Source organism: Pelodiscus sinensis, chromosome 1, assembly GCF_052426305.1.
Source record: "Pelodiscus sinensis isolate ZL-2025 chromosome 1, ASM5242630v1, whole genome shotgun sequence".
Classification (NCBI taxonomy): Eukaryota; Metazoa; Chordata; order Testudines; family Trionychidae; genus Pelodiscus; species Pelodiscus sinensis.
The window spans coordinates 352,939,043-352,964,645 of NC_143052.1; the positions used below are offsets into that span (position 1 = coordinate 352,939,043).

Here is a 25,603-nt window from a genome sequence, read left to right on the forward strand (position 1 = left end):
GATGAAAAGCTAGCCACGTCCCAGAGTGCATGGCTGCTCCCCCCCACTCCATGCCCAAAATGGAGCCCTTGTGTATTTACTGTCTCTCACAACACGTGAAGAAGGGAACATCGAGTTCCATTGAAAGTCTGAACATGTAACACTGATACAAGATTTTATTTACAGAACCCATATTACCCCTGTGCAGCTCATAGACTCATAGACTGTAAGGTTAGAAGGGACCATTATGATCATCTAGTCTGACCCCCTGCACAGTGCAGGCCACAGAATCTCACCCACCCCCTCCTAGAATAATCCTCTCACCTAGATCTCAGATATTGAAGCCTTCAAATACTTTGAAGACCCCAAGATGCAGAGAATCCTCCAGCTGTGATCTGTACCCCATGTCACAGAGGAAGGCAAAAAACCTCCAGGGCCTCTGCCAATCTACCCTGGAGGAAAATTCCTTCCTGACCCCAAATATGGCGATCAGCTGAACCCTGAGCATGTGGGCAAGACTCACCAGCCAGACACCCAGAAAGTTCTCTATAGTAACTCCTATCATCCCTCCATTGACCTATTTACCTTTGATAATGAGTGGTCAATTAGTTACCAAGATCATGTTATCTCATCAAATCATCCCCTTCATAAACCCATCTAGTTTAATCTTGAAGCCAGATAGATCTTTTGCCCCCACTACTTCCCTTGGAAGGCTGTTCCAGAACTTCACTCCTCTAATGGTTAGAAACCTTCGTCTAATCTCAAGTATAAACTTCCTACTAGCTCCTTGCCTGAAACATTATAGGAGGAACGAGCTTACCTGAATGGGATTCACAAATGGATTTTTCGTTGAGCTTGATGCTGGTGGCATTGACTTGGGTAAGGTGCTCTGACACCTTCTATATGGACAACTCATTTTCTGTTGCTTACAAGCATCCCAAACATCAAGCATTCGGGCTGTAATTTTCGAGGCCCAGTTTCTACTTAACTATTTTTTTTGAAATTTTCGGACCTAACACCTTAGAGACAAGATGCCCATGTTGAAAAAGTCTTCTCATTGTTCCTTTGTCCCTAGCCCCGCCATGCTTTTCAGCACATGAAAACGCCAGAGCCCTCAAATGCAAGAGAAGGAGGTAACAGACTCTGTGCATTATCACACGGCTGGCTCCTGAGGTGTTTCCTCAGTGCTTACACTGAAGAGAGATTTGCCTCAGACAGCAATGTCTGGGCCACAGCTTCAGAATGTGGCCTTGCGTGGCACATATATAAAAGCATAAGCCACTGGCATGCAGCCTCCTCTGGTTTGGAAGCCATCAGCTCAGTGGGGAAACTGCCAAGTGGGACATTTTGCCTCATGAACCTGGAGCAAAATCATCAGAAGTAGTAAGGAAGTGTGGTGTTTCATGGCTGTGCAGAGCAGAAAGGAAAACAGACCTAGTCTCTGTGCCATCAAACCTATGCCGCTCCCAGCAAGAGATGGGTACTGGGGAATTCTGAGAGGGAAGCTTCTTACCTGGGAAGCCCCTTCAGACAGTTGTATCCCGCACCTCTCTTGCTCCAGCATCTACGGCAACATCCCATGCCGAGAAATTACTTAGGGGTGTGAACAACTTATAATATAGTTCTATGATCTCCCAGTGGAGTGCGCTTAGTGTCGAGGGGAGAAGCAGCCTTTGGATGTAAATAGACTGTGGAGAAACCTTTCAGTATAATATAGTATCGATCCAACTTTAAGAGTAAACAGTAATTAAGGGTCCTTCCCAAAGGGAGAGGTGATCTCTTGAGTTCTCTGCTGAGTCAGAGGGGAATTGGCTAATCTGTGTATGTTTGGTTCGTAAGTAAACACAAGATAATGCCTCCATCTCCACAGATCTTATTCCCTGTAAATGCCCATAGAGGCTGTGTCGATTGTAGACAGAGAGATCTGGGGACAGATGACAAAGGGGAACCCAGAACATTTTTAGCAGACACAGGGGAATATCACTTTGGAGGTAGAGATTATTAATTATCCTCAGTAACTACCATTATATTTGGCTGCCCCTTTCATTCAAATGTCTTCAAAGCCATAGCAAGCAAAAGTCACTCTGAACATATCCCCATGATACAGATAGGTAAACTCAGGCACTGGCAAACATGTCTTGGTCAGGTTGACAAAGAGATTGGCAGATAGAACCCATGAATCCCAGCTTCCCTTCCATAAGCAGAGTGTCTCTGTCAATAATTTTGGCATGGCACCTTCCTGGGGTGTAACCTGGAAGTGGGGTACGGTTTAACCATCTGGCATTGCGAACTGGGCTCTCATTCACACTGCCTGGCTGTGACAAGCTGCAGTCTTCTCCTGGACTTATATTTACATAGCCAAAATCAGTCAGGGACACACCCAACATAAGTTACATGCATCCTTTCAATAGTCACTCTCGGAAGAACAACAGAGAGACTCCAGCCAGTTCCACCCGATGACCCCAAATCTGTACAACAGGCCCTGATCCAATTTGCATTTTGTCTGACAAACAATACACTGTTGTGGGTTAAAAATATCAACCGTATTTATTGAGAGTATAAGGTCTGATGGTAAGGCTACATCTACACTGCAATGCTATTTTGGGATACTGAAGTATCCCAAAATAGCTATCCCATGTCTTCATAGCAAGCCCGTTATTTCAAAATATAATGGGCTTGCTTTTCCAGCGTCCCTGTAAACCTCATTCGATGAGAAGTAAGGGATATTTTGGAATAGCGGGTTATTTTGAAATTTGGCACTGTGTAGACAGCGCGAATTATGAAATAAGCTATTTTGAAATAAGATATGCAATTTGTGTATCTTATTTCAAGCTATAGTGCAGTGTAGGTGCACCCAAGGCTGCACTGCATTTATTTCAGAATAGTTATTCCAAAATAGTTTATTTTGAAATAGCACGTCTATACTGCAGAGAAACCTCAACATTCCCTAATGTAGATGTGTTATCTCGATTTAGAGCCCCAGGAGGAATAACTTAGAATGGCCAGGTAGAGGGGCTAATTATAAAATAGCAGAAATGGAGCGTCTACACGCGCCTTATTTTGAAATAGCTATTTTGGAATAGGCATTATTCTTCATAGAACGAAGTTTACAGAAGCCAGAACAAGTCGTCCGTTATTTTGAAATTATTTCAACATAATGGAATTGCTGTGTAGATACTCGCGTAGTTATTTCGGAATAAGGGCCATCATTCTGAAATAACTTTGCTGAGTAGACACACCCTAAGTGATTATAAGTAATAGCAAATAGACCAAAACTCGTCACCTAAGAAATAACCCAAAGCACAATCTAAGTCCCATATCCAAGTCAGGGTCTGAATCAAGCAGAGTCTCACCTTGATAGTTGAATTAGTCCACCAATCTACTATACACCATCTATAAATCCCATTCAACTGAGCTCTCAGCCCCATTTCAGCCCTTGCTCTTCAGTTATTTTTGACTCATAGACTCATAGACTCATAGACTTTAAGGTCAGAAGGGACCATTATGATCATCTAGTCTGACCCCCTGCACAGTGCAGGCCACAAAATCTAACCCACCCCTCCTAGAATAATCCTCTCACCTAGATCTCAGATATTGAAGCCTTCAAATACTTTGAAGACCCCAAGATGCAGAGAATCCTCCAGCTGTGATCTGTGCCCCATGCTACAGAGGAAGGCGAAAAACCTCCAGGGCCTCTGCCAATCTACCCTGGAGGAAAATTCCTTCCCAACCCCAAATATGGCGATCAGCTAAACCCTGAGCATGTGGGCAAGACTCATCAGCCAGACACCCAGAAAGTTCTCTATAGTAACTCCTATCATCCCTCCATTGACCTATTTCCCACTGATAATGAATGGTCAATTAGTTACCAAGATCATGTTATCTCATCAAACCATCCCCTTCATAAACCCATCTAGTTTAATCTTGAAACCGATAGATCTTTTGCCCCCACTACTTCCCTTGGAAGGCCGTTCCAGAACCTCACTCCTCTAATGGTTAGAAACCTTCATCTAATCTCAAGTCTAAACTTCCTACTAGCCAGCTTATATCCATTTGTTCTTGTGTCCACATTGGTATTAAACTTAAATAATTCCTCTCCCTCCCTGGTATTTATCCCTCTAATATATTTAAAAAGTGCAATCATGTCTCCCCTCAGCCTTCTTTTGGTTAAAGTAAACAAGCCAAGCTCCTTGAGTCTCCTTCCATAAGACAGGTTTTCCATTCCTCGGATCATCCTAGTGGCCCTTCTTTGTACCTGTTCCAGTTTGAATTCATCCTTCTTAAACATGGGAGACCAGAACTGCACACAGTATTCCAAATGGGGTCTCACCAATGCCTTGTATAATGGCACTAACACCTCCTTATCCCTACTGGAAATACCTCGCCTAATACATCCCAAGATCGTAGCCTTTTTCACGGCCATGTCACAATGGCGGCTCATAGTCATTCTATAATCAACCAGGACTCCGAGGTCCTTCTCCTCCTCCATTACTCCCAACTGATGTGTCCCCAGTTTATAACTAAAATTCTTGTTATTAATCCCTAAATGCATAAACTTACACTTCTCACTATTAAATTTCATCCTATTGCTATCACTCCAATTTACAAGATCATCCAGATCTTCCTGTATGATATCCCGATCCTTTTCTGAATTGGCAATAGCTCCCAACTTTGTGTCATCCGCAAATTTTATTAGGACACTTCCACTTTTGGTGCCAAGATCAGCAATAAAAAGATTCAATAAAATTGGCCCCAAAACTGATCCCTGAACAACTCCGCTATTAACCTTCCTCCAACCTGACAGTTCACCTTTCAATATGACCCTCTGTAGTCTCCCCTTTAACCAGTTGCTTATCCACCTCTCAACTTTTATATTAATCCCTATCTTTTCCAATTTAACCAATAATTCCCCATGTGGTACTGTCTCAAATGCCTTACTAAAGTCGAGGTAGATTAGATCCACTGCATTTCCTTTATCTAAAAAATCTGTTACTTTCTCAAAAAAGGAGATCAGGTTGGTTTGGCACGATCTACCTTTTGTAAAACCATGTTGTAATTTGTCCCAATTTCCATTAGCCTCAATGTCTCTAACTACTTTCTCCTTCAAAATTTTTCCAGGATCTTACATACTACAGATGTCAAACTAACAGGCCTATAGTTACCCGGGTCGCTTTTTTTCCCTTTCTTAAAAATCGGAACTATATTAGCAATTCTCCAGTCAAATGGTACAACCCCTGAGCTTAGAGATTTATTAAAAATTTTTGCTAATGGACTTGCAAGTTCATGTGCCAGTTCCTTTAATATTCTTGGATGAAGATTATCTGGGCCCCCCGATTTACTCCCATTAAGCTGTTCAAGTTTGACTTTTACCTCGAATATGGTAATATCTACCTCCACATCCTTAGCCCCATTTGTTATGCTACCATTATCCCTAAGCTCTTCATTAGCCTCATTAAAGACTGAAGCAAAATATTTGTTCAAATATTGGGCCATTCCTAGATTATCCTTAACCTCCACTCCATCCTTTTTGTTTTTTTCCTATTTATATGGCTATAAAACTTTTTACTATCGGTTTTAATTCCCTTTGCAAGGTCCAACTCTACCTGACTTTTAGCCTTTCTCACTTTATCCCTATATGCTCTAACCTCAATAAGGTAGCTTTCTTTACTGATCCCTCCCATTTTCCACTCCTTATATGCTTTCTGCTTTTTCTTAATCACCTCTCTGAGATGCTTGCTCATCCAGCTTGGTCTAACACACCTGCCTATAAATTTTTTCCCTTTTCTAGGGATACAGGCTTCTGACAGCTTCTGCAACTTTAACTTAAAATAATTCCAGGCCTCCTCCACTTTAAGATCCATAATTTCTTTAGTCCAATCAACTTCCCTAACTAATTTCCTTAATTTACTAAAGTTAGCCCTTTTAAAATCAAAAACCCTAGTCTCAGATTTATTTTTCTTTATCCTTCCATTTAATTTAAACTGAATTAGCTCATGATCACTCGAGCCAAGGTTGTCTCCTACAACCATTTCATCTATGAGGTCCTCACTACTCACCAAAACCAAATCTAAAATAGCATCCCCCCCTTGTTGGTTCAGCAACTACTTGATGCAGGAATTCATCAGCTATCACATCTAGGAAAATCTGAGCCCTATTATTATTATTACTAGCACTTGTTCTCCAATCTATATCTGGAAAGTTGAAATCTCCCATGATTACACAGTTTCCATGAGTATTTACTTCATTAAAAACATTAAAGAGGTCTCTATCCATATCCAAATTGGATCCTGGTGGTCTATAACACACCCCAAGCACTATCCCGGGGAGGATCTGATAGTTTTCTTCCCCAATGTGATTTTTGCCCAAACGGACTCTGTCTTCTCCATTCCATCACTTTTTATTTCTTTACAATCTACCTCATCTTTGATATACAATGTGACTCCACCACCTTTACCCTTATTTCTGTCTTTCCTAAACAGCACATACCCTTCAATACCTGTACTCCAGTCATGCCTAGTATTCCACCATGTTTCTGTTATTCCTATAATATCCGGTTTCACTTCCTGGACCAATAGCTCTAGTTCCTCCTTTTTGTTACCTAGGCTCCTCGCATTGGTGTACAAACATCTTAATTTTTGCTATTTGGCCTCATTCACATTCTTTACCCAATTTGGCACAGACGTTATACCTCCAATATGACCTATTAGACTAGTATCCACCCCACCCTTCCTCATGTTCATTCTCCTAACCCCAGATATATCCTTTCTTACTTCGTTTTCCTCCCTCTCGGTGTTAAAATCTTGCGTAGAGATTACCTGGGCATCTCCCAACCGTCTCCCCCAAATTCCTAGTTTAAAGCTCTCTTAATAAGTTGAGCCAGCCTCCATCCTAGAAGTCTATTTCCCTCCCTACTTAGGTGAAGTCCATCTCTAGAGAACAGTCCTCTGTCCATAAATGCCTCCCAGTGACCATACATCCCAAAGCCCTCCTTATAGCACCACTGCCTAAGGTATCTATTGATCATCATAATCCTGTCACATCTTAGTTGCCCTTCTCTAGGAACAGGCAGAATCCCACTAAAGATCACCTGAGCCTCAATTTCCTTGAGCATCCTCCCCAGCCTAGCATAGTCTCTCTTAATTTGTTCCAGCGAGAATCTAGCCGTATCATTTGTTCCTACATGAAGGATGATCAATGGATTCCTTCCTGCTCCCTTAATAATTCTCTTCAACCTAATTTCCACATCTCTTATCTTAGCACCTGGCAGACAGCATACCCTTCTATTCTCTGGATCAGCTCTGGTTACAGGCCTATCTATTCTTCTCAATAAGGAATCCCCAATCACGTAGACCTGCCTTTTCCTAGTGATAGTGCAATTCTCTGGTCTATCTCTAGCTACCTCTGGCTGCAAGTCCTTGCCATTCCTATTTTCCCTTGTAATCCTAATGCTCATTATTGGTGTTATCTCCATTAAGTCTTCCCCTTTATCTATGGGACTAGCCACTCTTCTCTTCTTCCTTACCCTTCCATCCTCATTATCTACCTGCTGTACCCCTTCTACATTTTCCAGCTCCACATACCTGTTCTTGAGCTCTATTTTTCCTTCACTGACCCATCTTTTCCTCTGCCTGGTCCTCTGAGTCACATGCTTCCACTGTCCATTTTCTTCGCCCAGCAGTCCCCCCTCTGAGGCCCTTGATCCTGCTTCCATCTGCATATCTGGCTCAACTAAGCTTTCCCCTTCAGCCACGTCATGCCTTTGCCCCATTATCTTATCAAACCCCCTTTTAAACTTGACCAGAGTTTCCACCTGCATCTCCAGTTCTCGGATCTTTTCTTCCATCAGCTCTATCAGGCGGCACTTCATGCAAACAAAACTCCTTTCAGGTACCCCCTCCAGAATCATGTACTTACCGCAGCTACCACATCCAATCATCCTCCTTGTGTTCTCTACTACTTGGGCCATGGCCACTAATGCCTCTGTGTTTTATCTACTTTCTGACCAAAATCCTATTAGTCCGGTGAACACAAAAACAAACCAAAACACCCTCTCCACAGCAAAAACAAACTCCAAACAAGTCCCACAATCCAAACTCCCTTTACAAACTCCAACTCAAACTCCCCTGTTTACAGCTCAGTTTGCTTGGCTCCTGTGCCACTGCAGCAATCTGTGACGTCCAGTTACAGAAAAGTTACACCAAGTGAGGCTGTTGCTTCCTCTATTATAGCTTCTGCTGTGTGGTAGGAGCCTCATTTTTCCTAGCAAAATCCCCCAGCACAGATCACATGGTGTGAAGTGTCTTCTAAGGCCTATTGTGTTCCATAATGAGCCATTTCCTTGACTGGTGCATCCACAATGTACTGGTAAAATTACATTTAAGCTCTTTGTGGGCGTTAACTAGGAGCAAACGACTTTCAAATATGGTACATGCATGCAAAAGGTTCATCATATTTAAAAACTCATATCCTTTCCAGTGATACTTTGCATGATACGCCATGTATAAAACACACAAGAATTATAACAATATTGCAGATGTGGGGGTGCCAGGGTGATGCTTTGGAGCAGAGAATGCCATACCTGCCCTGTTACTTTCTTGAAGGAGTGTTACTCATTAATATAGTGAAGCAATGGGATGGAGGCGGTATAATAGCCTTGGACCATAGTGTGAATAGCTCAATGGTTTGAGCATTGGGCTGATAAACCCAGGGTTGTGAATTCATTCCTTGAAGGGGCCATTGAGCAAGCTGGGCTAAATCCCTCAGGGATGATACTTGGTCTTACTATGAGTGAAGGGGAGTGGACTTGATGACTTCTCAAGGTCCCTTCCAGTTCTATAAGATAAGTATATCTCCATTTAGTTAACTGCAAAGGGTTACAAAACATTGTAGTGTTATCCTCATGTGTTCTTTCAGAGCTCTGTGCACCTTTTATCACATATTTTAGCTCAGTCTAGAGATCTCAAAAGGGAGCAATCTTATGTTTAAATGAAGCACACAAGATCTTTTACAGGGGAAAAGGCAGCATTTATTGAGAATACAACAGTTACATATGCTTTTCAGTCACTCGCACACACAAACACCATGTATACACAGTCCCGCTAGACGATGTCATAGTTACCATTCCAGATTCTGTATCAATCTAGTAGCCAGGCAGATTGAACACAGAGGGAGAGCAGGGCCTTTGTCAGTCGATCGATCCGAAGCTCCCCTGGAGTTGGTGGCAAGATGAACCCAAAGTCCCATAGCAAGGCACCCTGCTTTTATAATCCTCTCCTTTATGGATTTCCCTGTGTCAGTCTGTGACCTGTTACTGTTATCCTCTGATGTTGACATTCATTCCCAAAACATCTTGAAAGGCTCATCCTGTCCTGGATTTAATCATTTGTTTTCAGGGGTGCCTCCCCCTCCACCTTTAGAGCCATCAATTCTGCCAATCCCTGACCATGGCTATGCACTGATGGTTTTTTCTGATGCTGATATGTCTCTTCGCAGTCTGTCTTTCACAGTCTGTCTTCACCCACGCTCACCCCTCCTTCTTTGGCCATCCGGTTCTGAGCAATAACTTTTGCACCTTTATCTCGACACATACATACCACTTTCACACATAAACAATCTTTTACATGGAGTCTCGAGGAAGAGCATAAAATCAATATCTTCATTGGGCAAAGCAAAAAGGCATTGTAAATCAAACAATTAAGGCATTGGCCTTCAACATTGCTCTAGTTTCATTAACACAGACACAATACCAAAACTCTATCTCTTTACTCACTACACTTTAAAACAAGGAAACAATTACTCAACTTACTAAACTTTAAATTGAAGGACTATGCATTTAATTGAAAGGACTTAGTTTAATAGAATATTAAATGGGAGTTAATGTTGTTACCTTACGTTACTATATTATTGCTACCTCATTAAACTACATTGCTACATTGCTTTCATCATTAAACCTAAAATATAAATATAAAAAGGATAAAACTTTTAAACCTAACAGCAAGGGTTCCTTGTATGTGTCATTAGGAAACATCATTTTGCATGTGCATAGTATCGTTAGCCATCATGCTTTTCCAAGTGATGATAAATATTCACAACTGCCATGCACAGACTCCCTCAGTCTCCCGCTCATCACAGCAGACCAGATGTATGATTCTGCCGCTCTACTCTGCACTAGTTAGGCCTCAGCTGGAGTACTGTGTCCAGTTCTGGGCGTCACATTTCAAGAAAGATGTGGAGAAATTGGAAAGGGTACAGAGAAGAGCGACAAGAATGATTAAAGGTCTAGAGATCATGACTTATGAAGCCAGGCTTCATGAACTGGGCTTGTTTAGTTTGGAAAAAAGAAGATTAAGGGGGGACATGATAGCGGTTTTCAAATATCTAAAAGGGTGTCACAAGGAGGAAGGAGAAAATTTGTTCCTCTTGGTTTCTGAGGACAGGACAAGGAGTAATGGGCTTAAAGTGCAGCAGGGGAGGTTTAGATTGGACATTAGGAAAAAATTCCTAACTGTCAGGGAGGTCAAATATTGGAATAAATTGCCAAGGGAGGTGGTGGAATCTCCCTCTCTGGAGATATTTAAGAACAGGTTAGATAGACATCTGTCAGGGATGGTGTAGACGGAGCTTGGTTCTGCCTTGTGGGCGGGGGACTGGACTCGATGACCTCTCGAGGTCCCTTCCAGTCCTATGATTCTATGATGGTATCCTGACTGAGGCAAGCTTAGAACCTCTTTACAGGTGTGAGTTGAGAAGCGGTATCCCCGTAAAGCTTTTCTTTTACTCCTCCTAGCATGTTCCAAAAGGTTTTTCCCCAAAAAATCATTATGCATTTTCATAGAAGTTACCAACAGTATCAGGTTCTTTGCTATATGATTTACCATTGGAAACAAACATTACATCATGAGATAGAACAATAACGCCAGTGTTTTTCTTATCAACACTACTAGGTGTTTTCATTATACCACACCTTGTGCAGAGAAAGTCTGGTTTTCTCAAAACCCATGGTGTCCTTGACCTGCTCTGTGAACGTTTGCATGTGTTTAGTTGCTGGTTTTCCTTTCCTCTCACTGTCTTTTGCAGTAGGGATGGCAGACTAAGCTCCTCTTGATGGGGCCTGCATTGGGATTGTGGAGGTGATGTGAAGATATTTGGAAGTGGCCTGGTGCTTAAGTCTGCTTTGCCTTGTGTTAGGTGTCTGGCTGAAGAGTTATGCTCTGTGAATTACATCTCCCTTCACAAGAGACCTCCATCTCTCTGCTAGACAAGACACTTCTTCCTCTCCTCCACCCACTTGCTTCAGGAAGGATGGTCCAGAACCTTCTCAAGAGTGGAGTTCGGTCTAAGGGTTTCCACCAGGAGGAAACTTTAGGGTCTGTTATGAGTGAAAATCCAGAGCAGACTCTCCCGTATTTGCTTGGTCCTCATCCCATAGATAATGGGGTGTAGCATGGGAGGCACCACAAGGCACACAGTAGCAAAAAGAATGAGGACATACAGGGGCACATTGCTACCAAACCGGTGCATGACAGTGGAGAAGACGTCTGGGATATAACAGATTAAGATGGCACAGAGGTGGGAGCTGCAGGTCCCAAAGGTTTTGAGCCGGGCATCCTTTGAGTGCAGGCTGAAGATGGCCCTGAGAATCTGGCTATAGGACACTGAGATAAAAAACACATCCAGACCAGTCACAAAGACTGTCACGGTCAGGCTGTAGTAACTACTGACACGGATGTCGGCGCAGGCCAGGGACACCAAAGATATGTGCTTGCAGTATGAATGGGCAATGATGTTGGTTCTGCAATATGGCCATTGCTGGGCCAGGAGGAGATACGGAAGCACAATCATGCTGCCGCGCAGTGCCACGGTCAGGCCGATCTTGGCCACCACGCGGTTGGTCAGGATGGTGGAATGTCGCAGGGGCTCACAGATGGCCACATAGCGATCAAAAGCCATGGCCACGAAGATCCCAGACTCCATGACTGCAAAGCAGTTAATTAAATACATTTGGGCGAGGCAGGCACTGAAATAGATCTCCCTGGAATTGAACCAGAAGATGCTCAGTGATTTGGGCAGGATGGAGTTACACAGGCCCAGGTCGGTGATGGCCAGCATGCAGAGGAAATAGTACATGGGCCCATGGAGACTCGGTTGCCTCTTCACAATGAAAAGGATGGTAACGTTCCCCAAGATGGCTACAATGTATGTGGCGCAGAAGGGGATGGAGATCCAGACATGGGCGGCCTCCAGGCCAGAAATGCCCAGCAGGATGAAGACGGAAGGGTTGGTGAAGTCAGTGGTGTTGGAATCGGACATGGACAGAGGTGAAAGAGCCCAACTCTGAAAGAGAAATGTTGTCTCCGGCAGGTTCCGTATGTTCTCCTGACTTTCTGTTTGTTCCCAGGACCTAAGGCGATAGCCTCCGTACAAAAACCTGGGTGTGGAGAAAATATAAATATGAGACAGTGCGTGAACTAATGGACATTTTTCTCATGGGTGAAGTCGACAGTACACTCTTTGCACTCAGCAAACTGACATTTTCATTATTCTGAGAAATGAACCATGAACCACTGCCCCGACTAATGCCAATTCCAAATATGATGGCGTTCCACACATAACAATTCCCACACACACTTGTGTGGGAAACCTTTATATCACGCCACATTCCTACCAGAAAATACCAGTATATGGCAAAGGGACTCCCAAAGCATAAAAAAAGAAAAGAAAAAGAAAAGTGCTTTATAAACAAGAGACTTGTCAACTACCCCTCAATCTCCTATATGCGGAAAATGACGTTAGCAATCAGCTAGAAATCACTGTCGGTCGATTTAAACTTGGCTACTGGGTAAAACAAAGTTGCTGCTTTTTTATTGCCGTTTCATTGTTTTACTGCTGTATTATTGTATTAGTGTTGTACATCACTTACAATGTGCGTAATGTTTGAGAGTATCTTTACCAACACACGGACAAATGGCAACAAACAAAAAACCAACCAAAACAAAACCAAAATTGGTTTAAAAAAAGGTTTCATATTGACTACAAAGGAGATAAACAAATAACTGTTAATAGCACTCAATAGAACTGTTAATAGCAATCTCCAACCCATGGTATCTACTGACACTTAGTGCTTTAGAAGATATTGGTATAGAATGGCACAGTTTGCTCAGAAAGAATAGGGAGGGAAAAAAAGGAGGTGCTGCTTTATGTTTTAAAAATGTTATACACTTGGACTGCGGTGGAGATGAATGGAGGGGGCAGACATGTTGAGAGCCTCTGAGTTAGGTTAAAAGGGCTAAAAAATAAGGGTGATGTCATGCTAGGGGTCTACTATGGACCACCTACCCCGGCAGAAGAGGTGGATGAGGCTTTTTTTAAACAACTAACAAAATCATCCAAAATGCAGGATTTGGTGGTGATGGGGGACTTCAACTATCCAGACATCTGTTGGGAAACTAACACAGGAAGGAACAGATTATCCAATATGTTCTTGGGCTGCATTGGAGATACTTTTTTATTTCAGAAGGTTGAGACATCTAACTTTTCTAAGTGATTTTTAACTTTTTTAAAAATTTTATCTTCTAAGCCTGCCCCATTCCCACTAGTATGCACTATGTTAGACATTCCTTCATCATCAGACTTCTTGGTGAACACCGAAACAAAGAAATCATTAAGCACTTTTGCCATTTCCAAGTTTCCTGTTTTTGTTTCTCCCTCATCACTGAGCTGTGGGCCTACCCTGTCCTTGGTCTTCCTCTTGCTTCTAATATATTTATAGAATGTCTTCTTGTTTTCCTCTATGTCGCTAGCTAGTTTGAGCTCATTCTGGGCCTTTACCTTTCTAATCTTGCTCCTGCATACTTGTGGTTTTTGCTTCTATTCATCCTTTGTAATTTGAGCTAGTTTCCACTTTTTTCCTTCACCAGCCAGATGTGAAAGGCAGGCACGGAATGGAAGCACTTTCTCCTCACGTCTCTTGAGGAACGGGATGAAAAGCTAGCCACGTCCCGGAGTGCATGGCTGCTCCCCCCCACTCCATGCCCAAAATGGAGTCCTTGTGTATTTACTGTCTCTCACAACACGTGAAAAAGGGAACATCGAGTTCCATTGAAAGTTTGAACATGTAACACTGATACATGATTTCATTTACAGAATCCATATTTCTGCTGTGCAGCTCCTTGCCTGAAACATTATAGGAGGAACGAGCTTACCTGAATGGGATTCACAAATGGATTTTTCATTGAGCTTGATGCTGGTGGCATTGACTTGGGTAAGGTGCTCTGACACCTTCTACATGGACAACTCATTTTCTGTTGCTTACAAGCACCCCAAACATCAAGCATTCGGGCTGTAATTTTCGAGGCCCAGTTTCTACTTAACTATTTTTTTTTGAAGTTTTCGGACCTAACACCTTAGAGGCAAGATGCCCATGTTGAAAAAGTCTTCTTATTGTTCCTTTGTCCCTAGCCCCATTATGCTTTTCAGCACATGAAAACGCCAGAGCCCTCAAATGCAAGAGAAGGAGATAACAGACTCTGTGCATTATCACACGGCTGGCTCCTGAGGTGTTTCCTCAGTGCTTACACTGAAGAGAGATTTGCCTCAGACAGCAATGTCTGGGCCGCGTCTTCAGAATGTGGCCTTGCGTGGCACATATATAAAAGCATAAGCCACTGGCATACAGCCTCCTCTGGTTTGGAAGCCATCAGCCCAATGGAGAAACTGCCAAGTGGGACATTTTGCCTCATGAACCTGGAGCAAATTCATCAGGAGTAGTAAGGAAGGTGTGGTGTTTCGTGGCTGTGCAGAGCAGAAAGGAAAACAGACCTAGTCTCTGTGCCATCACGCCCATGCCCCTCCCAGCAAGAGATGGGTACTGGGGAATTCTGAGAGGGAAGCTTCTTACCTGGGAAGCCCCTTCAGACAGTTGTATCCCGCACCTCTCTTGCTCCAGCATCTGCGGCAACATCCCACGCCGAGAAATTACTTAGGGGTTTGAACAACTTATAATATAGTTCTATGATCTCCCAGTGGGGTGCGCTTAGTGTCAAGGGGAGAAGCAGCCTTTGGATGTAAATAGACTGTGGAGAAACCTATCGGTATAATATAGTATCGATTCAATTTTAAGAGTAAACAATAATTAAGAGTCCTTCCCAAAGGGAGAAGTGATCTCTTGAGCTCGCTGCTGAGTCAGAGGGGAATTGGCTAATCTGCGTATGGTTGATGCGTAAGTAAACACAAGATAATGCCTCCATCTCCACAGATCTTATTCCCTGTAAATGCCCAGGGAGGCTGTGTCGATTGTAGACAGAGAGATCTGGGGACAGATGACAGAGGGGAACCCAGAACTTTGTGTGGAGGCAGGAAAAGGGAATAAGGGAATTTGTGTGCAGCCATCTTGGTCTTGTTAACAAGAGAGCAAGAGTCAGGCTAAGTCTGTGGTGTGACAACGCAAGATCTGTAATTAGACGTTGCCTTCGCCTCTCGTCTCCATACGGAGATAAGGATAGAATGCTGACTCTGGCAGAGACCTTGAGATAAGGAGCATCTGGGTGGAACTAAAATAAATGTTAGCCATTGGTGTTTGTAATGGGAAGGAGACCAATTGTTATTGTTATTATATCTAATGGACAGTATATAAACTGTTTCATAATTGTTTGTATTCAAAGATCTGCCTCACAGGGGGGCTTCTCCCCCGCCTCCCCCCCCCCCCCCCCCGTATGAACCAGTTTTTCCCTTGCTGCAGCTCGTAATAAAACTGCCTCTGGCTACTTGTTGCTTACAAATGCAGAGTGAGGACAATGTTTTCTTCCACCAAGTGAGGCTGTTGTTTCCTCTATTATAGCTTCTGCTGTGTGGTGGGAGCTTCATTTTTCCTAGCAAAATCCCCCAGCACAGATCACATGGTGTGAAGTGTCTTCTAAGGTCTATTGTGTTCCATAATGAGCCATTTCCTTGACTGGTACATCTACAATGTACTGGTAAAATTACATTTAAGCTCCTTGTGGGTATTATCTAGGAGCAAACGACTTTCAAATACTGGTACATGTATGCAAATAGGTTCAGCATATTTAGCAAAACATATCCTTTCCATTGATACTTTGCATGATACACCATGTATAAAACACACAAGAATTATAACAATATTGCAGATGTGGGGGTGCCAGGGTGCTGCTTTGGAGCAGAGAATGCCATGCCTACCCTGTTATTTTCTTGAAGGAGTGTTACTCATTAATATAGTAAAGCAATGAGATGGAGGCGATATTGTAGGTTTGGACCATGGCCCCTGGAGACGGTGGGGGAGGGTTAGCTCAATGGTTTGAGCATTGGCTTGCTAAACCAGGGTTGTGAATTCATTCCTTGAAGGGGCCATTTAGCAATCTGGGCTAAATCCCTCAGGGATGATACTTGGTCTTGCTATGAGTGAAGGGGACTGGACTTGATGACTTCTCAAGGTCCCTTCCAGTTCTATAAGATAGGCATATCTCCATTTAGTTAACTGTGAAGGGTTGCAAAACATTGTAGTGTTATCCTCATGTGTTCTTGCAGAGCTCTGTGCACCTTTTATCACATATTTTAGCTGAGTCTAGAGATCTCAAAAGGGAGCAATCTTATACTTAAATGAAGCACACAAGATCTTTTACAGGGGAAAAGGCAGCATTTATTGAGAATACAACAGTTACATATGCTTTTCAGTCACTCGCACATACAAACACCATGTATACACGGTCCCGCTAGTCGATGTCATAGTTACCAGTCCAGATTCTGTATCAATCTAGTAGCCAGCCAGATTGAACACAGAGGGAGAGCAGGGCCTTTGTCAGTCGATCGATCCGAAGCTCCCCTGGAGTTGGTGGCAAGACGAACCCAAAGTCCCATAGCAAGGCACCCTGCTTTTATAATCCTCTCCTTTATGGATTTCACTGTGTCAGTCTGTGACCTGTTATTGTTATCCTCTGATGTTGACATTCATTCCCAAAACATCTTGAAAGGCTCATCCTGTCCTGGATTTAATCAGTTGTTTTCAGGGGTGCCCCCCTTCACCTTTAGAGCGATCAATTCTGCCAATCCGTGACCATAGGTATGCACAGATCGTTTTTTCAGATGTCTCTTCACAGTCTGTCTTTTACAGTTTGTCTTCACCCACGCTCACCCCTCCTTCTTCGGCCATCTGGTTCTGAGCAATAACTTTCGCACCTTTATCTCGACACATACATACCACTTTCACACATAAACAATCTTTTACATGGAGTCTCGAGGAAGAGCATAACATTAATATCTTCATTGGGCAAAGCAAAAAGGCATTGTAAATCAAACAATTAAGGCCTTAGCCTTCAACAATCCTCTAGTTTAATTACACAGACACAATACCAAAACTCTATCTCTTTACTCACTACACTTTAAAACAAGGAAACAATTACTAAACTTACTAAACTTTAAAATGAAGGACTATGCATTTAATCGAAAGGACTTAGTTTAACAAAATATTAAATGGGAGTTAATATGTTACCTTACGTTACTATATTATTGCTACATCATTGAACTACATTGCTACATTGCTTTCATCATTAAACCTAAAATACAAATATAAAAAAGATAAAACTTTTAAACCTAACAGCAAGGGTTCCTTGTATGTGTCATTAGGAAACATCATTTTGCATGTGCATAGTATCGTTAGCTATCATGCTTTTCCCCGCTATTCTCCAAAGGGCTGGAGCACACAATCTACCAAGGCTCTGGTATGTGAGGTTGAATGTGGGGAACAGTCATTCTCCTTCTCAGTTGGGGGCCACTTCTATGAGGGGTAGGTTTTTTTGCATCTTACTTGTGGGCAATCCCGAACTATTTTTCTGTGGGTTAAGTGGCCCCTGACACAAAAATGTTTCCACACCCCTGCTCTGGACTATAGATTTATACCTACGGCAGCATTCTAACAAAGGGACTGAGGTCCTCCAATGATTTGGAAACAACCAGACTTGACTTAAGCCAGCAGTTTATTCCATCATGGCTATAGGCCCGCACCAAGAATTTTGCAATCATTGTGTGTGTTTGATTCCTTTCACTTTCAGCTTTCCTTTCCTTTTTTCTTTAGAAAAAAAACTTCAGATATTTCATACTGAAGGCTAGACCACAGAGTCATCTTTGGGTAGGATCTAAGTCAGTGATTTTCAAACTAGAAGTCACGACCTTGAATGGTATCTCACTACCTCTCTATCCCCTTCCAGATCTGAGATGGAATTCAACAGGCAACGACAGGGTCTCTCTCACTCTCTCTCTCCCGCTTTCATTAATAATAAATATTTATTAAAATTGTAAACCTAAGAGTGTCCCTTAAGATATTTGTGAGAAGATATCAGATCATATTAGTATAAGAAATGTATTTAAATTTGTCTTTTATATAGGAATTAGATACAATGCTCTTCTCAGCTAATTGCTAAGTTATCTACCAAAAACCTAAAGCTTTCAAGAGCCTAAGCAGATGCTGATAACATGATTAAACTCCCCACCAACACCATTTAAAACCTGGAATAATTTACTTGCAGCCAAGGGGCTTGTGGGGGCATAGCGATGATCCAATGAGTGAGAAGGGGAGGGGAAGAGAGGAAAGAATGACAGGAAGGTCTTGGGCAGAAGAGATAGAGTAGGGATAAATATTTTTGGAAGACATGTGGTAAAGGATGGTGCCTTAGGGGTCCCATTATAAGCAATAGGAAAGGTGGCAACTCAATATGTTCCAAAGCACCATATCACCTATGAGCTCTGCATGGAGTTTAGTCTTAGAGTGAATCCACTAAAAGAGAACTTTAATTTCTTTTATGCATAAAGGACCTGAGCAACCTTCCCCGGATTTCCTTTGCCCTCACCCCATAGATGATAGGGTGCAGCATGGGGGGCACCACAAGGTGCACATTTGAAATGAGAATGGGGACATGCTGTGGCACATTGTCATGCAACCGGTGCATGATGGAGGATAAGACATCGGGGATATAAAAAGCTAAGATGGCAAAGAGGTGAGTGCTGCAAGTCCCAAAGGTCTTGAGGCGGGCGTCCTTTGTGGGGAGGCTGAAAATGGCCCTAAGGATCTGGATATAGGACACTGTGATAAAGAACATATCCAAGGAGACCACAAAGAGTATCACAGACAGGCAGTAGTAATTGCTGACACGGCTGTCGGCACAGGCCAAGCTCACCACAGCTATGTTCTTGCAGTACGAGTGGGCGATGATGTTGGTTCTGCAATATGGCCACTGCCTCGCCAGGAGGGGACAGGGCAAGACAAGCATGACACCACGCAGCACCACGGCCAGGCCGATCTTGGCCACCATGCGGTTTGTCAAGATGGTGGAATGTCTCAGAGGATCACAAATGGCCACGTAGCGATCCAATGCCATGGCCACAAATATCCCAGACTCCACCACTGTGAAGCAGTGAAGGAAGAACAGCTGGGTGAAGCAGGCATTGAAACCAATCTCCCTGGAATTGAACCAGAAGATGCTCAGTGTTTTGGGCATGATGGATGTAGACAGGACCAAGTCGGTGGCAGCCAGCATGCAGAGGAAATAGTACATGGGTACATGGAGGCTCAGCTCCCTCTTCACAATGAACAGGATGGTGAAGTTCCCCAAGATGGCTATGATGTACATGGTGCAGAAGGGGATGGAGAGCCAGACATGGGCCTCCTCCAGGCCGGGAATGCCCAGCAGGATGAATGTGGAAAGATTGATAAAGTCAGTTATGTTGGAATCTGACATGTTCCAGGGAAATATCCCAACTGGAACACACCTCAGGGGAAAGCCCTGAGCATCATTGCCAGCGGCTGAATGGAAACACCTGCTCATTCGCATGAGCGGCCAAAACAAAGACAATGTTGAGGCTTACGGAAAAGGATGGAGAATCACTTGCTGTCATTATACGCTCAGTTCTGTTCTCTCAGGCTCTGTAAGACATATAGGTGAGAAAAATTGATAAATTTTAAGATAATGGAGACTGCCTATCTCCTAGAATGAGAAGGGACCTTGAAAAGTCATTGAGTCCAGTCCCCTGCCTTCACAGCAGAACCAAGTACCATGCCTGACAAATTTTTGCCCCAAATCCCTAAATGGTCTCCACGAGGATTGAACTCACAACCTTGGGTTTAGCAGACCAATGCTCAAACTGCTGAGCTATCCCTCCCCCAGGAAAACTGTGAGATGAATATGACAGAGTAGAGGAAAATAAAGAATGGGATTTACTACATTCAAATGGACAAAGAGAGAACATTTTCCGTTAAAACCATTTTCGGAAAAGCGCATCTAGATTGGCAGGACACTTTTCCGCAAAAGCACTTTTTGCGGAAAAGCATCCGTGGCCAATCTAGATGCACTTTTCCGCAAAAAAAACAAAACCAATCTCTATTTTCGTGATCGGGGCTTTTTTGTGGAAAACAAATCTCTGCTGTCTACACTGGCCCTTTTGCGCAAAAGTTTTTCAGAAAAAGACTTTTGCCCGAACGGGAGCAGCATAGTATTTCCGCAAAAACACTGACAATCTTACATGAGATCGTCAGTAGTTTTGCGGAAATTCAAGTGGCCAGTGTAGACAGCTGGCAAGTTTTTCCAGAAAAGCGACTGCTTTTCCGGAAAAAGTGGCCAGTCTAGACACAGCCTTAGGGTATGTCTACACAGCAGGGCAAAATTCTAATTAAGCTACACAACTTCAGCTACATCAATTGTGTAGCTAAAGTCAAAATAGCTTAATTTAGCTTTTGGTGCTGTCTACACAGCAGGAAGTTGAAGGAAGATCACTCTCCTTTTGACGTCCCTTACTCCTCATGAAATGAGTGTTACCATGAGTCGGAGAAAGAAATCCTCAAGCTCGATGTTATTTCAAAATAAAGGCTTGTAGTGTAGACGCGCTGTTTGTTATTTTGGAATAAGGTCAGTTATTCTGAAATAATGCTGCTGGGTGGACGTATGCTCGGTGCTTCAAAAGTACTATTTCCCCAAAACTGAGGAGAAAAACGGATTGAGCGGAAAAAGTGGACAGAAAAATGGGAATGAAAATTGTGAATTTGCAAGAGGAGTTCATTAGCTACTGAGATTGGGGGCGGGGGAATCACTGTCTAGCAGAGCTATATATCACAAAAAGGAGGTTATTAAATATAGTAAGAACAACAGAAATTTTGTACACCAGTTATGATGGGGAGAAAAGAAACGTCTAGAGGCAGTTGAAAATATGCTTTCAATATATAATTTTGTTCTGCATTTAGAGAGAAGCAGTTTAAGGTACCCATCTCACGTTAGGGGATGAGTGCTGAGAAACTGGAAAACACTTCAAGAAGAACGTTAAACCGTATCTACAGTAGAATATTCGGTTCAGCAAGGGACATGCCCAGATGCAATATGCTTGGATTGCTCTGAGGCATTTGTTTTAGTATTGGGGAATATGCTCTACTGATATTGCATAGTTTTCATTTTCAATCAGTACACATAAACCGGACTGATGATCCAAACTGGATGCTTTTCTGGAAGATCTTCTTGAGGGCTTGACGAGACTTAAAAGGCTGTAATGGTTTCTGGTGTAGCACATCAGGGTAGACACTGCTAACACCAACAGCAAGGATTCTCCCATCAGCATAAGTAATCCATGACAGGTAGTAGCTGGGGCAGTGGAAGAATTCTTCATTTGCCCTCATGCTATCTATACGAGGGTTATTTGACATAGCTACACCTCTCAGGGTGTAGCTGTGGCAAAAAGGCAGTTTGGGGTTTCATTAAACAAGGGATTGCATGCAAGTCATGGGAGGTGACAGAATTGCCTTACTTGGCACTAGTTATGGTTTATTGTATCTGATTTGGGTCACCCATGTATAGGAAGGATGTAGAGTATGTCAAAATGATCTAGAGGCATGGGACAAAGATGATCTAAAGGGTGGAAGAGAATCTTAAGGAGGCTTGATGGGGTTAGACTAGCTGGACCCCACAGTTCCTTCTTATCCTGTAGATCTAGGTTTCTCTGATGTAAAATCTCAGTGGAATCACAGACCAGGCTTTAGCCAAACACAATTTAAGGAGCTTATTATGGGTTTACTAGGTAACATTTAATGGCCCATATTATAGAATCATAGAATATTAGGACTGGAAGGGACCTCGAGAGGTCATCGAGTCCAGTCCCCTGCCCTCATGGCAGGACTAAATACTGTCTAGACCATCCCTGATAGACAGTTATCTAACCTATTCTTAAATATCTTCAGAGATGGGGATCCACAACCTCCCTGGGGAATTTATTCCAGTGTTTGACCACCCTGACAGTTAGGAACTTTTTCCTAACGTCCAACCTAAACCTCCCTTGCTGCAGTTTAAGCCCATTGCTTCTCGTTCTATCCTGAGAGGCCAAGATGAACAAGTTTTCTCCTTCCTCCTTATGACACCGTTTTAGATACCTGAAAACAGCTATCATGCCCCCCCCTCAGTCTTCTCTTTTCTAAACTAAACAAACTCAATTCTTTCAGCCTTCCTTCATAGATCATGGTCTCTAGACCTTTAATCATTCTTGTTGCTCTTCTCTGGACCCTGTCCAATTTCTCCACATCTTTCTTGAAATGTGGTGCCCAGAACTGGACACAATACTCCAACTGAGGCCTAACCAGCACAGAGTAGAGCAGAAGAATGACTTCTCGTGTCTTGCTCACAACATACCTGTTAATGCATCCCAAATCATGTTAGCTTTTTTTGCAACAGCATCACACAGCTGACTCATATTCAGCTTGTGGTCCACTATAACCCCTAGATCCCTTTCTGCCGTACTCCTTCCCAGACAGTCGCTTCCCATTCTGTATGTGTGAAACTGATTGTTCCTTCCTAAGTGGAGCACTTTGCATTTGTCTTTATTAAACTTCATCCTGTTTACCTCAGACCATTTCTCCAATTTGTCCAGATCATTTTGAGTTCATAGAATCATAGAATCATAGAATAATAGGACTGGAAGGGACCTCAAGAGGTCATCGAGTCCAGCCCCCCGCCCTCAAGGCAGGACCAAGCTCCACCTACACCATCCCTGACAGATGTCTATCTAACCTGTTCTTAAATATCTCCAGAGAGGGAGATTCCACCACCTCCCTTGGCAATTTATTCCAATATTTGACCACCCTGACAGTTAGGAATTTTTTCCTAATGTCCAATCTAAACCTCCCCTGCTGCACTTTAAGCCCATTACTCCTTGTCCTGTCCTCAGAAACCAAGAGGAACAAATTTTCTCCTTCCTCCTTGTGACACCCTTTTAGATATTTGAAAACCGCTATCATGTCCCCCCTTAATCTTCTTTTTTCCAAACTAAACAAGCCCAGTTCATGAAGCCTGGCTTCATAGGTCATGTTCTCTAGACCTTTAATCATTCTTGTCGCTCTTCTCTGTACCCTTTCCAGTTTCTCCACATCTTTCTTGAAATGTGGCGCCCAGAACTGGACACAGTACTCCAGCTGAGGCCTAACTAGTGCAGAGTAGAGCGGCAGAATGACTTCACGAGTTTTGCTTACAACACACCTGTTGATACAACCTAGAATCATATTTGCTTTTTTGGCAACAGCATCACACTGTTGACTCATATTCAACTTGTGGTCCACTATGACCCCTAGATCCCTTTCTGCCATGCTCCTTCCTAGACAGTCGCTTCCCATCTTGTATGTATGGAACTGATTGTTCCTTCCTAAGTGGAGCACTTTGCATTTCTCTTTATTAAACCTCATCCTGTTTACCTCTGACCATTTCTCTAACTTGCTAAGGTCATTTTGAATTATGTCCCTATCCTCCAAAGAAGTCGCAACCCCACCCAGTTTGGTATCATCCGCAAACTTAATAAGCGTACTCTCTATCCCAATATCTACATCATTGATGAAGATATTGAACAGTACGGGTCCCAAAACATACCCTTGAGGAACTCCACTTGTTATCCCTTTCCAGCAGGATTTAGAACCGTTAACAACAACTCTCTGACTACGGTTATCCAGCCAATTATGCACCCATCTTATCGTGGCCCTATCTAAGTTATATTTGCCTAGTTTATCAATAAGAATATCATGCGAGACCGTATCAAATGCCTTACTAAAGTCTAGGTATATGACATCCACCGCTTCTCCCTTATCCACAAGGCTCGTTATCTTATCAAAGAAAGCTATCAGATTAGTTTGGCATGACTTGTTCTTCACAAACCCATGCTGGATATTCCCTATCACTTTATTACCTTCCAAGTGTTTGCATAGGATTTCCTTAATTACCTGCTCCATTATCTTCCCTGGGACAGACGTTAAACTGACCGGTCTGTAGTTTCCTGGGTTGTTCTTATTCCCCTTTTTATAGATGGGCACAATATTTGCCCTTTTCCAGTCTTCTGGAATCTCCCCTGTCTGCCATGATTTTTCAAAGATCATAGCTAAAGGCTCAGATACCTCCTCTATCAGCTCGTTGAGTATCCTGGGATGCATTTCATCAGGACCTGGTGACTTGCTGACATCTAACTTTCCTAAGTGACTTTTAACTTGTTCTTTGTGAATCCTATCTTCTAAACCTACCCTCTCTCTGCTTGTATTCACTACGTTAGGCACACCTCCAGACTTCTCGGTGAAGACCGAAACAAAGAAGTCATTGAATTATGACCCTATCCTCCAGATTAGTCGCAACCCCTCCCAGCTTGGTATCATCTGCAAACTTAATAAGTGTACTTTCTATGCCAATATCTAAATAATTGATGACGATGTTGAAAAGAGCCGGTCCCAAAACAGACCCCTGCGGAACCCCACTTGTTATATCTTTCCAGCAGGATTGAGAACCATTAATAACTACTCTCTGAGTGCGGTTATCCAGCCAGTTATGCACCCACCTTATAGTAGCACCATCTAAGTTGTATTTGCCTAGTTTATACTGGCATTCAGACTGAATGATCTGTCGGTCCCTTCTGGACTAAAATTCTATGAATCTATTGAAAGAGAATAGATCAAGCATTGCATAGAACCATAGACTCATAGAATCCTAGGGCTGGAAGATACCTCAGGAATCATGGAGTCCTGCCCTCTGCCCCAAGTAGGACCAATCCAACACAATCATCCCAGCCAGGGTTTTGTCAATCTGAGATTAAAAAACCTCTAGGGATGGAGATTCCACCCCTTCCCTAGGGAACCCCTCCTAGTGCTTCCCCACCCTCCTAGGGAAATAGTTTTTCCTAATATCCAATTCTGTTGACTGTCTCTCTGAAAGCTGCATGGAAACTTTTTAAAGACACCATAATAGAGGCCCAATTTAAATGTATACCCCAAATTAAAAAACATAGCAAGAGACCTAAAAAAGTGTCAGTGTGGCTTAACCACCATGTAAAAGAAGCAGTGAGGGACAAAAAGGTATCTTTTAAGATGTGGAAGTCCAATCCTAATGAGATAAATAGAAAGGAACATAAACACTGTCAAATCAAGTGTAAACATGTAATAAGAAAAGCAAAAAAAGATTTTGAGAAACAGCTAGCCAAAAACTCAAAAAGAAATAACAAAATGTTTTTTAAGTACATTAGAAGCAGGAAGCCTGCTAAAAAACCTGTGGGTCCCCTAGATGATCGAGCTATAAAAGGAGCAATCAAGGATGATAAAGCCATTGCTGAGAAATTAAATGAT

At 42.8% G+C, this 25,603-nt stretch overlaps 2 protein-coding genes across 2 annotated transcripts; both read right to left on the reverse strand.

Annotated features, from left to right (window-relative positions):
- Positions 1-11,340: 11,340 nt before the first annotated feature.
- Positions 11,341-12,288, reverse strand: LOC142829685 (olfactory receptor 52M1-like). Its single transcript, XM_075930860.2, has one exon. It carries the CDS (start codon positions 12,286-12,288, stop codon positions 11,341-11,343), a length of 948 nt encoding a protein of 315 aa, XP_075786975.2.
- Positions 12,289-18,773: 6,485 nt separating this feature from the next.
- On the reverse strand, positions 18,774-25,224 carry LOC142829694 (olfactory receptor 52M1-like). Its single transcript, XM_075930946.2, has 2 exons — positions 25,209-25,224; positions 18,774-19,741 (listed from the first exon to the last, which is right to left on the reverse strand). The coding sequence occupies exons 1-2, from the start codon at positions 25,222-25,224 to the stop codon at positions 18,774-18,776; spliced, it is 984 nt and encodes a 327-aa protein (XP_075787061.2).
- Between the last annotated feature and the right edge of the window lie 379 nt (positions 25,225-25,603).

Coding starts and splice junctions, on each gene's coding strand:
- LOC142829685 (XM_075930860.2), bottom strand. CDS start 12,288: ATGTCCGATTCCAACACCACTGACTTCACCAACCCTTCCGTCTTCATC.